This window comes from Acipenser ruthenus, chromosome 28, assembly GCF_902713425.1.
Source record: "Acipenser ruthenus chromosome 28, fAciRut3.2 maternal haplotype, whole genome shotgun sequence".
Lineage (NCBI taxonomy): Eukaryota > Metazoa > Chordata > Actinopteri > Acipenseriformes > Acipenseridae > Acipenser > Acipenser ruthenus.
Genome location: NC_081216.1, coordinates 7,676,468 through 7,693,224, shown reverse-complemented (window position 1 = coordinate 7,693,224; position 16,757 = coordinate 7,676,468). Strand labels below are relative to the sequence as shown.

At 45.5% G+C, this 16,757-nt stretch overlaps 1 protein-coding gene across 1 annotated transcript; it reads right to left on the bottom strand.

Moving 5' to 3' along the window:
* Positions 1 to 2,788: 2,788 nt before the first annotated feature.
* Positions 2,789 to 15,976, bottom strand: LOC117434800 (ankyrin repeat and SOCS box protein 16-like). The gene is made up of 5 exons (XM_034057461.3): positions 15,357 to 15,976; positions 13,219 to 13,486; positions 11,743 to 12,235; positions 6,689 to 6,802; positions 2,789 to 5,448 (listed from the first exon to the last, which is right to left on the bottom strand). Exons 1-5 carry the CDS (start codon positions 15,679 to 15,681, stop codon positions 5,263 to 5,265), a joined length of 1,386 nt encoding a protein of 461 aa, XP_033913352.1. The 5' UTR covers positions 15,682 to 15,976; the 3' UTR covers positions 2,789 to 5,262.
* Between the last annotated feature and the right edge of the window lie 781 nt (positions 15,977 to 16,757).

Genomic DNA, 16,757 nt, shown 5'->3' with positions numbered 1-16,757 from the left:
CCCAGGATACAAACAGAGGAGTTCTACAGGTGCTGTTTGAAGAGGTGAGTCTTAAGGAGGCACCGGAATGTGGTCAGGGACTGGGCAGTCCTGACATCTGTAGGAAGGTCATTCCACCACTGCGGAGCAAGGGTGGAGAAGGAGCGGGCTCTGGAGGCAGGGGAGCGTAGCGGAGGTAGAGCCAGTCTTCTAGTGCAGGCGGAGCGGAGAGGTCGAGTGGGGGTGTAGGGAGAGATGAGGGTCTGGAGGTAGCTGGGTGCAGTCTGGTCAAGGCATCTGTAGGCTAGTACAAGAGTCTTGAACTGGATGCGAGCGGTGATCGGGAGCCAGTGGAGTGAGCGGAGTAGTGGAGTAGCGTGGGCGAAGCGAGACAGAGAGAACACCAAGCGGGCAGCAGAGTTCTGGATGAGCTCGAGCGGACGGGTGGCGGACGCAGGGAGGCCAGCCAGGAGGGAGTTGCAGTATTCTAGGCGGGAGAGTACCAGGGCCTGGACCAGGAGCTGGGTAGCATAGTTGGTGAGGAAGGGTCGGATTCTTCGGATGTTGCTCAGGAAGAATCGGCAAGTGCGTGCCAGAGTGGAGATGTGCTGGGAATAAGAGAGGCAGGAGTCCAGGGTGACTCCGAGGTTCTTAGCGGAGGAAGAGGGAGAGAGTGTGGTAGATTCCAGAGGAACAGAGATAGAGAGATCACAGGAGGGGGAGGAGGAGGGAAAGAAAAGGAGGTCAGATTTAGAGAGGTTGAGTTTGAAGTGATGCGAGTGCATCCAGGAGGAAATAGCAGACAGACAGGTAGAGATACGGGAGGAGATGGTGGAGTCAGAGGTGGGGAAGGAGAGGAAAATCTGAGCATCATCAGCATAGAAATGGTATGAGAAACCATAGGATGCGATGAGGGGGCCCAGGGAGCGGGTGTAGAGAGAGAATAGGAGAGGACCCAAGACTGACCCATGGGGGACTCCAGTTAAGAGAGGGTGAGGTGTGGAGGTTGCTCCACGCCAGGTTACCTGGTAAGTGCGGTTGGAGAGGTAGGAGGAGAACCAGGCCAGAGCAGTGCCAGAGATCCCCAGGTCAGCGAGAGATGATAGTAGAATAGAGTGATCAACAGTGTCAAAGGCAGCAGAGAGGTCGAGGAGAATAAGGACAGAGGAGAGAGAGGCAGCTCGGGCACACTTTAGTGAGTTGGTGACAGACAGGAGGGCGGTTTCAGTGGAGTGAGCAGAGCGGAAGCCAGATTGGAGAGGGTCAAGCAGAGAGTGGTTGGACAGGAAAGCAGAGAGCTGGCGGTGTACAGTCCGCTCGAGGGTTTTGGAGAGGAAGGGTAGGAGGGAGACAGGACGGTAGCTCTGGAGGGAGGTGGGGTCAAGGGTAGGTTTTTTGAGGAGGGGAGTGATGGAGGCTTTTTTGAAGGCAGAGGGAAAGATACCAGAAAGTAGAGAGGTGTTGAGGAGGGAGGAGATGAAGGGGAGTAGAGCAGGAGCAGCAGCTTGAAAGAGGTGATTGGGGAGGGGGCCCAAGGCACACATGGTGGGTTTGTGACCCTGGAGCAGGGAGGAGAGGTCAGAGTTTGAGAGGGGCAAGAAGGTGGAGAAGGAGGGCGAGTTAGTAGGGGATGTAGTGGGTGTAGGGGTTGGAGCAGGAGGGGGTGCGGGGGAGGGAGAGGTGTTAAAGAGTTTGCGGATATCTGAGATTTTAGAAGAGAAGAAGGAGGCAAAGTCATCAGGGGAGATAGAGGAGGGAGGAGGAGGGGGGGAGGGTTTAGGAGGGAGGAGAAGGTAGAGAATAGTTTACGTGGGTTGTTGGTGGAGGCTTGGATTACAATAAAACCTCAAAAATAGTGCTGTACAGTAGCAAGGGTCACAGTGATATGACAGAGAGGGTAAAGATTGAAATGGACAGTGATTCGTATCTGGCAGATTTCTCTGCACAAAAAGGTAACTGCTAATTTTCCAACTATATTTGTTATTTGTTAACCTCCGATTGAGTCTCCCCCATTAAAAATGTACTGGATTTGACATTAGTCGTGTTTTAAACGGCACACATTGATCAGATTGAAAAAGCTTGTCTAAAAAGTGTTCGTAATTTGTCATGTTTTTTGTGTGTGCAGAAACATTTAAATACAGGCTAATTTTATTGTGGATTGTATAGCAACTGATTTCACAGAAACTCCTCCACTAAAGGGACCCATGAGGCTTGTTGCTGCCATCTAGTGCGGATCCAGGGAAGTACATTTCAATCCATTGCATACAACATGAATCCATTTAATCATTAGTGCTTTAAAAATGAATCCCAATTATTTATAGCTGAGAATACATTTGTAAAATTATGTTTTCCCCTTTTAAAAACAAAAAAACAACCCAGGAATTAGTCAAAGACTGGAGTTCATGCTTTCACATAAAGACTCATAGTTTTCTTTGGGCAGCATAAAACACAAGGTTAGGTTTTAATATCTGTAAAATAGAAACTACATTTCAAGGGCCCTATGTTGACTGTTTCTCCTCACCACACTACAGTGCCCCCTACTGGCAAGGAGCCCGGTGAGCTCATTAGACACCCGCAGGACTGGCCTCTGTCTTTCACGGACTAGGCAGTTGCATTGAAAACCCCCCACTGACCTTCCCTTCTCCTGAGCTGTTGTGGGGAGTTTCTGCCGTGAGGGAACAACATTTAACATTCGAAATTGGGCACACTAAATAAAAAATAAACACAAAATAAACAGGAAGAAGTTTGTCTGTTTATTATCCCTAATTCTTCATGACTGTTTCTTCATGACATGTTTCATAAAGACACCAGCATGCTGTACCTTAGTCGCTAAGCAAGCAGGAACAATATGGGAGTTTCTGTAATGAGACCAGTATAAAAGGAGCACTGCAGGAGTGCACTGCTGGAGTAGCATATAGACGCAGGCAGATCAGAGAGCCCATATTATAGAGATTGGCAGTACATGAATATAATCCCTGTGGGGCAAAGATTATCCAGCCACTAATCCCTCGCTGACATGACTGAGCATGTTCTATTGGTTTTGATCTGTTTATTAGAATGCGTTTATGAGCTCTCGTCACACAAACAGCTGATAGGAATTCAATTAATTCTTCACTTTGCAGAATTCATGTCCTGTGATATGGAACAAAACTCACATATAACAATGAAACGGAACTAACAAGTTCATGCACTAATACTATAATCGGTTAGGGATTAAACAGAGCATTATAAAATGCTGGAGGTATTAAAGTGCTGTCAAAGTAATATTCCAAATTAAAAACAGCAGAGAATTGGGTTTTCCAGAAGCCAGAAAATGTTATGGTTTCATTGTTGGAACAGAATTCATTGTGGTTAAAATCAGGGGTATTTGTTGTAGGGGTTTAAATAAAGATATACTAATATAATAAACGTGGTGTTTCTAACAGGGGGACAGGTTAATGGTTACACTCTGCTGTACTAGCTGTACATTGAGAGGATGTTTGAGAGCTCTACTGAGGTCACAGGGGTGCTTTAAACTTCTGAGTTTTAAAAAAGTCACAAGATGTCATGACTGAAGAAGAAAATGATATAGAAATAACACACAGAATACATTAGTTAAAATAACTGTTATTTCATACCCTTATCAAGGTTTTCAAATGAGGTGTTAAACCAAAGTGTAGTGTGTTCCCTTTGCAGACATAAACATCCTGGTGTCCTAATCCCAGTGTCCTAATCCCGGTGTCCTAATCCCAGTGTCCTAATCCCGATGTCCTAATCCTGGTGTCCTAATCCTGATGTCCTAATCCCAGTGTCCTAACTCCAGTGTCCTAATCCCAGTGTCCTAACTCCAGTGTCCTAATCCCAGTATCCTAATACCGATGTCCTAATCCCAGTGTCCTAATTCCAGTTTCCTGTATAAAATCGTCCTCATTCCTAAAAGCAGAACAAAAATGGAAAAATGGAAACCGATTTTATGTTCTTCAAACTGTGCTGATTCCATTCCACTCCTAGCGGCCCCTTTCTGTCAGTGGTTGCTTTATAATTGTGAAGCAGTTCGAGACACTACTTCCTGTGAAAGACTGCTGTCTCACTTTTTCAAATTGTTTTATGTTTTACTGTTGGGGCTAATAGATGGTGTAAAGTCTATTGATTGTTTGGGACAAAAATGAAAATGTGCCATTTTGAAAGAAACACACAGCAAAGCTGTTTTTTTTATTTTTACAAATATATCTGGTACCATACAAATGTAAAGAAATATCTCAGTTTGCATGTCTTACTTTCAGGTAGTCTTGCACTTCCCAGGTCTTTTCACCTGGAGAGTAAAATTCTCTCAAGTCCTTCAATGCCTGTTTTCCTGTCATTTAACCATCTGTATCCCTTAATGACTGACATGATGAACCTGAAGATTACCTGACATTCAAATATTAAAATGCCATCTCGTTGGGATCTTAAGGTTAGTTAGAAATATACAATGTTTGCATTCTTGCTGCCTTCATGATCTGCCTGCAGGTACGCAGTGTGCTGTGCTATAGAGCTCCCACATTGCACGAAATCTACTTGTTTCGTTGAGTTTAACTTTCTCTCGAATTCGGATGGTGCACGTCCTTTTAGGTGAACGCACTATAACATTGGTCATTGGTAAAATAATCTTAATAAATTAAATGACAAACATTTCGACTGTAAGTCTTCAATGTTGAAATGAGTTTCAATTCATAGCCTTACAGCACTGACTCCACCTGTGATTGATAAAGTGAGAATGATCGCATAACGGCCCCATTAAGAGAAATATACGTGTGCTAATAATCCACAAATGGGACATTAAGCTTGCAGAGGTGAGAATGGCTAGTTCATGTAAATCACAAGGGCAAAGAAGAGGTAGAAAAAAGGTGCAAAGATAGGAGAGAATTGTAGATTTGGTGAGATCTTAAGTGGGAAATATAGTGGTGTTATTTTGTTAATTTGTTATTAGTCGTGCTAGTAATTGTTGCTTCTTTGTCTTTCTTTCCGGTAGTGTTTTGGTAGGACACAAGACTGGTACAGTGACATGCTGTTTGTAACTGTGGTCATGTTGGGAGAAGGAGAAGCAACCTTACTCAAGGCAGCGAGTTACACAGCCATATAGATTAAATGCTTGTCAGTTTTTAATGAATGTACTCAAGTTTATTACCACTACCTTTTTTCCAAGACCTTTCAAAACAAGAGGTATAGCTCGAGAGGTATAGCTGGGATAAATAAATGCATTTCAAAATCTTTTTTTTTTTTTTAAAGAATACTTGTGCTGTACTGAATGGTGATCCCTGTGCATTATTTGATGACGCCTTCGATCCTGAGCAGCAGGTACTCCTGGAGGGAATGAGGGATCTGCAGCTGGGTGATGGCGGAGTGGCAGTGCCCGTCAAGGTACCCGCGCATGGCACAGCGCGCCAGGTGCTGCAGTGATCGAGGCTGGTTGGTCATCTGCACCACAGAGCTGTAGAACGTGTGGTGCTCCTGCAGGGAAAGCAACATATCTGAGGACAAGTGTGCTGCCTGACTGGGTTTCCCACGATAAACAACCACACACCCACTCAGTATTGTGTGGAAAACTATGACCCTTCTGAAGTGTAGAGTAGGATTCTAAACTTCAGAGAGGCATGGATCACCACAGCCATAAGCATCTGGGATAAAGCAAATACTTCTGTATTCAAGGTTTTCTTTTCAACTCACAAAAAGTACTCTGCTTAACCCATAATGACAGCCATGAATTGCAAACACATACATTCTACAGAAGAATATAGAACACAGAAATCCACAAATTATATTTTGTGCAGTTTTAAAAAAAATACAGTACATATATCTATTCAGGGATGCTAAGATATTAAGTGATCAAGCGGTCTGAGTGAGTAAAACGCCCAGCAACACAAACTGGCACAGGGTTATTTGGCAGGCCAGTTATTTGGCAGGTCACTGTTGGAAGTTATGCTGTTAACAGATTAGTGAAAATGCTTGACATGATGTTGCTGACATTATGTGGACATGACACCTGTCACTATCACATAATGTAGCAATAACTGCTTTCTTGGTCCCCTTCTGTTTTTATGACAGGCTATTCAGTCTAGACACATGCTTTTTTAACTTTTAGATTTATTTTCTGGTAGCTGTTCCCTTATTATTGCTGTTTGGAAACTTGTGAATCTGACCTACAGCCAGGCTGTCCAACAGATAGCTCTTGAGTTCAATACAGCATGGCTCATTGAGCTCCACAATTCTGAAGGTTTATTAATCACATTTTCCCCAAACTTAACTTATTTAAGGTTCCAGTTTTTTCTAGTGTTAATGATTTAGCAAACATGTGTTTTCATTTTAAAACATGATATCTGGTACTATACTAGGTTAAAAAAATCTCTGCGAAATGACCCAGGAAGTGCAAGTGTAAATGATATCCTGAGAATAAGACTTAGAAACTTAGAACACGTTGTAATTTCAGCTAATACAATATGTTTTAAAATGAAAATACAAGATTGTGTTTCAATGTGTTTCAAAGAAAGACCAAAAATACCAAGGTCTTAGTGTTTGTGTAACTTGCTTAAAATATGTAATTTTATCATTTTCTCCCCAAACTTATTTGCGGTTCCAGTTCTTTTTCTCTTGTAAATAATATTTCTATATTATGTGTGTGGCTCTTTAAGGAGTTCCTGGTTATCCCTGCCTGCCCTACAGTATATTTCGCTTTGTTTTGTAATCCCCTTACCTGCCATAGCTCAGGGGGGACGGACTCCACCCAGGAGTCACACTGTGGGATGTGCTCATACGAGTTCAGGATCACTTCCATGGTTCTGGGGGATAGTGAGCACAGTTTGAGCATCTGCAAAGAGGAAAGCAGTATCTTCAGTACAGCTCACCTGCAAACAAACCGATGCACTGCAACCAGAGCTGACATTCTACCAGGTCAAACTGAGGTTTCAAGCTCTAGCCGGCAGTATTTATATGACTGCTTGGTATTTACTATTCATCCTCCAAATCTAAGTTACACGGCAAACCAACAGAGAAAATGAAGGAGTCTTTTGTACTTTACCAGCATTTTTACATGAGCATCAGCATTGATGATGCAAAAAAACATACGAGGACATGACCTCAGTGTCCTCATAGCTAGTTAAGGCCATAACTGCAACCTTCAAGTTCTAAATACTTAATTTCTTTCCTGTTTAATACATGTTGTATCTAACCAATTGTCCAAATGAGCTGTGTTCCCTAAGACGTTAATTGCATACACTGTCTGTTTACACCATCACGTTATGTCTACGGGACATGTCTGGAGACAGGTTGCCCGAAATATCAAGACGTCTGGTTAAAAAAGGACAAATAAATTGCACACGCACACACACACACACACACGCACACACACACACACACACACACACACACACACACACACATATATTTACAGTGCTCATTGGGCTGAAGTAACACTAGTGTATTCTCTGTATACATTTCATGTAAAAATATAAATCTGCACATTAGGCATATACAGCTATGGTCAAAATTTTTGCATCACCCTATAGAATTAACAGATTTTGCTTCATAAAGTCAAAAGAAAACTGCTGAATACTTCTACGTTAACATATTGAAATAGTACATAAAGCTCTATTGTTTTCCATATACTTACGAAAACCTGACAAAAAATAAAAAATATGACATTTCAAAATCCGACATGAAATCCTGTACTACTATTTTGGCTTCTGGTATACTTTTACAATATCAATTGGTAATTTCTTTGGTTACATGATGTTAAATAAAATATCCAAATTATGTTCATATAGTTTTTTTTAAAACTCCTCCTGATGTACAGTCCACACAAGCACACGAAGCCTGCCATTTTCTTAGAGCAACGAATAGGCTACAAACATGATTTAGGCCCTATATGTTTTTCAGCCAGTAGCCTCGCCCCTGTGTGCATTTGTGTGTTATGTGTTGTATGTTGCGTGTGTTAATGTTGGTGTATAGATTGGTACACGGGATATAAACGGGTCTGTGTTTCACGTGTATTTAAAAAGTGTAGATTTTTTAGGCACGAGGAGGGCACAAATCACTTCACGTGCTGGTTAAATGTAATATGTGAGCACGGGGTTGCACGTAATGAATTCACGTGCTGGGATTCAAGTGAATAATTAATTAGTAATTGAATCCCAGCACAAACAGTATAAATAGGCACATTTTTAGTCACTCGGGGGTTAGGTGTTCAGAGAGTGGAGAACGGGTGAGAGAGAAGGAGTAAAATCGTAAGAAATATAATAAGTGTTTTTGTTTGTACTCACCGTGTTTGTTCGTCTGTCCTGCACCGTCTGTTTAGTGTTTAGTCGTTTTGTATGTCTGTTTATTTTGGCGCAAGTGCCGTGTCCTGTTTTTGTGCTGTTTTCAAACCTTTTATTTGTTAATAAACGCTGAGTGCAGCCATTGCACTCAGCTCATCATCACCACCGTCTCTGTCTGTGTATTCCTTTCTGGTCTGACGCCACCCACTCTGGCCGTCTTTGTGACACGTGGTGTCATCGTGGGATAGCCGCGCCTCCAAGCGTCAGACCAGGAGGGGTTTTGTTTAAAAAAAAAAATATATATATATATATAATGGCAGAAGACGCCACAAAATGGCGGGGCTGGTTCCTGGAGAATGCTGGGCTGGAGGCCCAGTCTCTGCCCATAGTCGTCCGGGCCCTGTGGATGATGGACAGTGAGAGATGGGAGGCATATCAGGAGGAACACACCCCAAACACCTTGAAGGAAGGTGTGGAGTTTGTCCTCAGCTACCTGGAGGCAACCATAAATGGAACAGCAGCCCAGGTAGCAGGACCACCAGCAGAGGAGTACCTGCTGTCCCCATCTCCACCAGCAGAGGGTGAGTACCTGCTGTCCCCATCTCCACCAGTAGAGGGTGAATGCCTGCTGGTTTTGCCTTCACAGCCCAAGCGGGAGGCAGAGACGGATAAAGAGGTGAAGGACAGGGAGGAGGAGTGCCGCCTAAGGGCCAGGCATCCACGGCGATGTAACAAGCCATCGCCGGGGTGCCTCCTCTGCGACCAGGATCACCTGTTCGCCCACTGTCCCTTCCGCAGTTATGGGGAGGAGCCTGAGCGTCCACAGCCCAAGCGGGAGGAGCCTGAGCGTCCACAGCCCGAGCGGGAGGAGCCTGAGCGTCCACAGCCCGAGCGGGAGGAGCCTGAGCGTCCACAGCCCAAATGGGAGGAGCCTGAGCGTCCACAGCCCAAATGGGAGGAGCCTGAGCGTCCACAGCCCAAGCGGAAGGAGCCCGAGCGTCCTACGCCTGAGTGGAAGGAGCCCGAACGTCCTACGCCTGAGTGGGAGGAGCCCGAACGTCCTACGCCTGAGTGGGAGGAGCCCGAACGTCCTACGCCTGAGTGGGGGGAGCCCGAACGTCCACAGCCCAAGAGGGGGGAGTCGGTGCGGCCACAGCCCAAAAGGGAGGAGTCGGTGCGTCCACAGCCCAAAAGGGAGGAGTCGGTGCGTCCACAGCCCAAAGGGAGGCAAGTCGGGGCTTCCACAGCTCTGGGACCCAAGCCACCAGCAGAGGGAAAATGCCTGCTGGTTCAGCCCCAAGAGCCGGAAGGGGAGGAGTTACAGGCCCAACCCCCTGAAAATTTTTGGGGGGGAGAGGGGCAGGAGGCTGGTGTCCCCCAGCAGCCTCTATTCATGCTGCTGAAGGCAGCACGGCGCGCACCAGCCCAGCCGCCACAGCGGAGGGAGCCAGCGCCGCCAGGAGCAGAGGAGCTGGAGCTGCCTCTGCCTCCACCACCACCAGGAGCAGAGGAGCTGGAGCTGCCTCTGCCTCCACCACCGCCAGGAGCAGAGGAGCTGGAGCTGCCTCTGCCTCCACCACCGCCAGGAGCAGAGGAGCTGGAGCTGCCTCTGCCTCCACCACCACCAGGAGCAGAGGAGCTGGAGCTGCCTCTGCCTCCACCACCACCAGGAGCAGAGGAGCTGGAGCTGCCTCTGCTTCCGCCACCGCCCGGAGCAGAGGAGCAGGAGCTGCCTCTGCTGCCCGTACCTCCACAGGGAGTATGGTGGCCGGAGCCCCAGAAAGGAGAGCTACCGGCTACAAAGACAGGGGGAGAGGTCAGGAGACCACTTTCCCCAGCAGCAGTTTCGCTGCAGGAGTTCTTGTGGCCGGAGCCCCACAGGAGGGAGCTGCCGGCTACGAAGAAGGGGGAGGTCGGGGGACCACCTGCCCCCGCAGCTTTTTCGCTGCAGGACGGGACCAGCATGCTGTCAGCCGTGCCACTACCGGCAGGGGAGCTGACAGCATTTCCAGCCATGGGCCCACTGAAGCCTCCCTTCCCAGCCCGAGACTTTGTCCTGGACTGCTGGATTTTTAAGGGGGGAGGTGGCCGTTGAGGCCATGTGTGCTGCGCACAAGGGGGGGTATATGTGGCAATGCGCCCCGCCCCTGTGTGCATTTGTGTGTTATGTGTTGTATGTTGCGTGTGTTAATGTTGGTGTATAGATTGGTACACGGGATATAAACGGGTCTGTGTTTCACATGTATTTAAAAAGTGTAGATTTGTATTTAGGCACGAGGAGGGCACAAATCACTTCATGTGCTGGTTAAATGTAATATGTGAGCACGGGGTTGCACGTAATGAATTCACGTGCTGGGATTCAAGTGAATAATTAATTAGTAATTGAATCCCAGCACAAACAGTATAAATAGGCACATTTTTAGTCACTCGGGGGTTAGGTGTTCAGAGAGTGGAGAACGGGTGAGAGAGAAGGAGTAAAATCGTAAGAAATATAATAAGTGTTTTTGTTTGTACTCACAGTGTTTGTTCGTCTGTCCTGCACCGTCTGTTTAGTGTTTAGTCGTTTTGTATGTCTGTTTATTTTGGCGCAAGTGCCGTGTCCTGTTTTTGTGCTGTTTTCAAACCTTTTATTTGTTAATAAACGCTGAGTGCAGCCATTGCACTCAGCTCATCATCACCACTGTCTGTGTATTCCTTTCTGGTCTGACGCCACCCACTCTGGCCGTCTTTGTGACAGTTACAAATAATAAAATACTTACATTATGTAATTATTGGTTAATTAAACATAGACTTTTTTATTATTACTATTGGTTAAATACATGTTTCCAAACGCAGAAATTATGCTAGGAAATTATACCTTTAAGACACTCATTCTCCGCCTGGTCTGAGGCACGTGTTAATTATGATGCCGTTAAGGGTCAATTATCGCACAATACAGATTTATGACTCAGATGAATAACATGTTACTGAGAAAATTGGTCTCTAAGTGCATGTTATTCTAATGCCACGATGAGTGATGTTTTTTGACGGTAAATGGCATTTAAAATACTGTCATGTTAAACACTATTACTGGCACGATAAAGGAGACGGTAAGTTTTATGCATATGGGCCAGTGTCTGGTACTTCACTAGGTTAAAGTAATCAGTTTTCAGGCCAGTTAGCGCTTTCAGGGTCACCTGGAGCGTAAAATTATCCCCACCTTTCAGGGCCTTCTTTACTGTTCGTAACCAACCAGCTGCTTCCCCTATTGGCTGCCATGCTTTACAGCTACTAGAAACTTGACCCCGAAGAAACTACTGCTAACCTAGGAAATACAGTGTAACAAAACAAGCAAACCGAGAACTTTACCTAGCGTACTACCAGATGTTTTAAAATGGAAATAAATGTTTTCTTTCGATACTGCACATTTGACACCTACATAGTGAATGGAAGTGCAGGATAGATAAGACTTAGGAAAGTATTTTGCTAGAACCACTTTAATCTAGAGTCTGACCTTGGGATTGACAGGTGAAGCGCCGTGATTGAGCAAGGACAGCACAATGCCCTCCGGTTGCCAATCCAAGTAGCCCTCCACCCCCTGTAAGACGCAGTCCATCGGCGTGTATCCGGCGCAGTTTTGCTGGTTGACCGCAGCCCCGTGCTGGAGCAGCAGACCCACGATGCGATAGCTGCAGTTGGCGCAGGCGTTGTGCAGTGGGGTGTGGTTCTTCTTGCCCCCCACCCTCACGTCCGTCCCGCCAGAGAGCAGCTTCTGCGCCACGCGGTAGTATTGCCTGTCCTCCGCGGGTTTCTCGGCGCTGGCACAGGCTGCATTGAGGGCTGTTTCTCCCTCGCGGTTGCGGCTGCACACGTGGGCTCCTCTGCACAGGTACAGGTTGAGGTGCTCCTCCAGGCCGTGCTGTGCTGCCACATGAAGAGGGCTCATCTGGCTGTCTCTGGTCAGGATGTTAACGTTAGCACCGAACTCCAGGAGCAGTTTGGCGCACCTGCAACAGAAAGGAAAGCCAAACTCAAAAGCTTTTTTTAGTGTAAACTAAATTAAAGTTAAATGTAATTTTAAATTACTTTTTTTTTTAATTAACAACTGGTAACATTGTGAAAATTAGAAACTAGTATGTTAGTAGCATTCAGATCCAGTGCATTTGTGGATTTGATGCGTCAATGCCTTTCTTTGAATGCTGGAGGTTTTCTTCCAGGATTATGTTGACTTGGTTTGGTGTAAATTTTACCTTAGAATCTACACTGCCTGGCCACATTATTAGGACCTGTACCTAATATGTCTGGGCCCCCCTTTTCCCCGATCACAGCTTTGACACAACATAGCATAGACTCCGCAAGGTGCTGGAACATGGCTGAGGGCTCTATTCAGTCAATATTATATCACGCAATTGGTAAGCAGAGGGTTGTGTTGTGAGCTCATCCCAAAATGGATTGAGTTCCAGGGGCTGTGGTGGCCTTGGAAAAGTATCTATCATACTCATCAAACATTCATGCACAATTGTGGCACAGTGAATGAGTGTAGGCGGGGCTTACAGTTAAAACCCTATTTTGAAATCACCCTGTACAATTCTCATATGATTTGAATACAAGTAGGAAAGCAGGATTCTCCGGACAAGCTCAAAGCAGCTCAAAGCCAGGTAAAGGCTGATTTAGAAAACTCTGATAACCCCTCAGTACTGGAGCATCAGAACCCACAACCTCTCCGAATGATTGCAACCACCACACAAGGGGTGTAAAATAGCCATTCAAATGACACTTTAAGCTACTCTAATGTTAATTATATTTATGGAAAAGACATATGGAATATGAAATAAATTGGCTTAGACAGCACACTTCCTACCATCTAAAAACCTACAACCTGTACATTTTTCTAAACGTTTAACTTGACAAATGTTTAAACTATTAACACCCCTGGTAAGCAAACACTCAAAACACCCCCCTTTGCTTAACAAATGCAAGTGGATCTCACTGGAAGGTCTTGGGGGTAGAGCAGAGGTGCATGGGAGCGCTCCCCTCTTTGGAGAGGATGTTTGGGTTGGCTCCGTAGCTGAGGAGCAGCTGGACGCAGTCGGTGAAGCCACCGGCACAGGCATCATGAAGAGCGCTGAGCCCCCCAGGGCTGGCATTCACATCAGCCCCCTTGTGCAGCAGCAGCTTGGCACAGGCAGTGTAGCCCCTGCCAGAGGTGATGCGCAACCCAGACGTGTACTTCAGCTTGGGGGTCAAGGCCCAAAGCCCTACGGAGCAAATCACGAAACAGAACATAATGCACAAGCTGTTTTCTTATCCAAGAACCTTTCACATACTAAGCAGCTATTGCAAAAAAACCTAAAGTTAACTATATTGTAGCATGCATGGGGAAGGCAGTAGCAGGGCTGGTAGGTGATGTAATCGCACACAAAGTCATAAGCCCGATATACGCTCCTTGCAAAGGAGCCAGCTCTTTTGTACAGCGGTATCGGCGCTAGCTTTAGTGCGAAAGGTCCCTGGTTCGTGCCTGCCCTCCGCCTGTGTGTGGATTGCCTGCGTTAACCGAGATCGCCACAATGGTGTCAGAAGTGGATGCAGGTCCCCCGGCACGCACTAGTCGGACTGAAAGAAGGAGAACAAAACAAAGAAAAGGAGCTAAAGAGAGAAAGAGTCGACTAGTAAAAGCGTGAGTTGTGGCTGACAGCAGCTTTGTTAAGCAATAATTGAAGCTAAAACAAATAAAAACATAAGAAAGTTTACAAACGAGAGGAGCCCATTCGGCCCATCTTGCTCTTTTGGTTGTTAGTAGCTTATTGATCCCAGAATCTCATCAAGCAGCTTCTTGAAGGATCCCAGGGTGTCAGCTTTAACAACATTACTGGGGAGTTGGTTCCAGACCCTCACAATTCTCTGTGTAAAAAAGTGCCTCCTATTTTCTGTTCTGAATGCCCCTTTATCTAATCTCCATTTGTGACCCCTGGTCCTTGTTTCTTTATTCAGGTCGAGAAAGTCCCCTGGATCAACATTGTCAATACCTTTTAGAATTTTGAATGCTTGAATCAGATCACCACGTAGTCTTCTTTGTTCAAAACTGAATAGAGTCAATTATTTTAGCCTGTCTGCATACAACATGCCTTTTAAACTCGGGATAATTCTGGTTGCTCTTTTTTGCGCTCTTTCTAGAGCAGCAATATCCTTTTTGTAACGAGGTGACCAGAACTGAACACAATATTCTAGAATAAAAAGTTTAGCCTTGAAACCTTGCCTTGCATCCTTCTTGACACAGCCACAATGGTGTCAGAAGTGGACGCTGGTACCCCGGCACGCACTCATCAGACTAGCCTGGTGAGCGTCCGGGGCGGACTTGTGGCTAGCACTGGAGAGTGTAGCATGCACGGGGGAAGGCAGCAGTAGGGCTGGTAGGTGATGTAATCACACACAAAGACATAAGCCCGATATACGCTCCTTGCAAAGGAGCCGGCTCTTTTGTACAGCGGTATCGGCGCTATGCTTTAGTGCGAGAGGTCCCTGGTTTGCGCTCACCCTCCCGTCTGGGTGTGGATTGCCTCGCTCTGTGTGATGCACTGCCTGCGTTAACTGAGATCGCCACAATATAATTCCATGAATCCCTCATAAAACCCATATTCATTAAGAATTAATCAGACATAAAAAATTTGAAAAACACAATACATTAATTATAAAATATGAAAATGTATAAACTTGTTCAGGTAACACCCAGGATTGTTAAGTGTGATCTGCATCTATTATGGATTAAACATGCTTTAACAGTACCCCGTAATTGCCCCTAAAAGTTTAGAAAAAATAAAAAAAAATTGTGAGCAATTCATATAGCTCATTTTGTATTCTTGTAACCAACGACAACTCCATTGCCACAATTTTGGCAACAGATCACAAACCATACTGTATTGCGCATCTGCGAAGTTGCGTTACCACAGCACCACCAACTGGCCGAAACGTACAGCGCCACAACATACTGAACTGCATTAATCACAGATGATAGAGATGACAGAAAATACGGAGAACATAAAAAAAAAACAAAAAAAAAACAACTAATGAACCAAAATCCTTAACTACACATTGGTGAGTGTTGTTGAGAAACCAGTGTTCCACACATACCCATTTCTGGTGACCAGGCAAGTTCATCGTTGAGAGTTTCTATGATCATATTCGATGTGGCCTCGTCATTAAAGATGCATTTGATTTTGTCGAGGTCCCCCGTGAAGAGGGCGCTGTGGAAGGCGGCGTCCCTGCAGTATTTGGGCTCCGCACCTGGACGTGGTCGGGGGATGATGATCTTCCTGGCTTCGGGGTAAAAGCGCCTCCTGCCCGCGCTCCACCTCGCCAGCGCCCGTCGCTTGGTCTCCGAGTCCAACAATTCCTGCTGCACTCTCAGGTCTCGCAGCGTGGCGGAGGTGAACACGAATGTATCCCGCCGCGACATTATCCACCGTCCTCTAACATTCAAACAGTGTTACACTGATAAAGTCTCAAAAAATAGGGAACTGTATGGAGCCTGCGACTGATACAGGTTATGAGCTGCTTAATAAAAGAAAAAAACGCTTACAGACCTAAGTGAACATTTGATAAACTTCCGAATGCTCACAGTACAATTCTGGTGACCCGTGTCAAACAGTTTGGTACTCTGTTCCGTTAAGCATTTATATAGACGTTTCAGTAGAGCATCGGCTGCCGAGACTGACAGGTGCAGATGCCCTTTTAAAAACACGATCACAAGATGTTGTCTGCATGTTTACAGCACAGAGGCGAGCTTTGCACAGCTATTTATAGCAGCACACAAGGTACTGTATGTCTGTGCATATTCAGAATGACATTGCTTCCTCGGAGGGTTATGCTACCACTTGTGTAATATTTGCTATGTTTATGAACTCGCTCTTTCAAAGTTGCTTAACCCGGTATCCTCCCGTAACACACAACATGATGAAATCCTTACAGTAACTCTACCAGACCACATCGTGGCCATTCAAATGGCAACAGATTATTTGCAACAATTTAGCACTGCAAAGCAAATTTCGTCATGTGTAATGGTTCTTACCAATTTTGAGATACTGTTACAAAAGTCACCACATGGTTTTCATTAACTCCTTGTAGCTGTCCATATTATTGCCCCATGGTGCAAAACCGTTGCGTTGTCATGGAAGATCATTTGATACCCTTGACATTCATTGTGCTGAAACCTCAAGCAACCCACTCAGTTTAGGACAAGCTAAAGAATTGTTGGCCTCTTACTGGGCACACAATCCATAGGCACCGACTTGTCAAGGACTTTGGGGCTACTTTGAACGTTCTTTATCCCTAGCATAGTGTAAATACTACATCATACCAAAAGGAAGGTCGACTTCAAAACAGTTAGAATCCTCTGCATTCCTTACAGTTATGATGACAAACCTAATCGTTATTATTTTAGTCATTTAGCAGTAGCTTTTATCCAAAGCGACTTACAGAAACTCGTGGGTGAACTATCACCACTGCTGCTGCAGAGTCACTTACATTAGGACC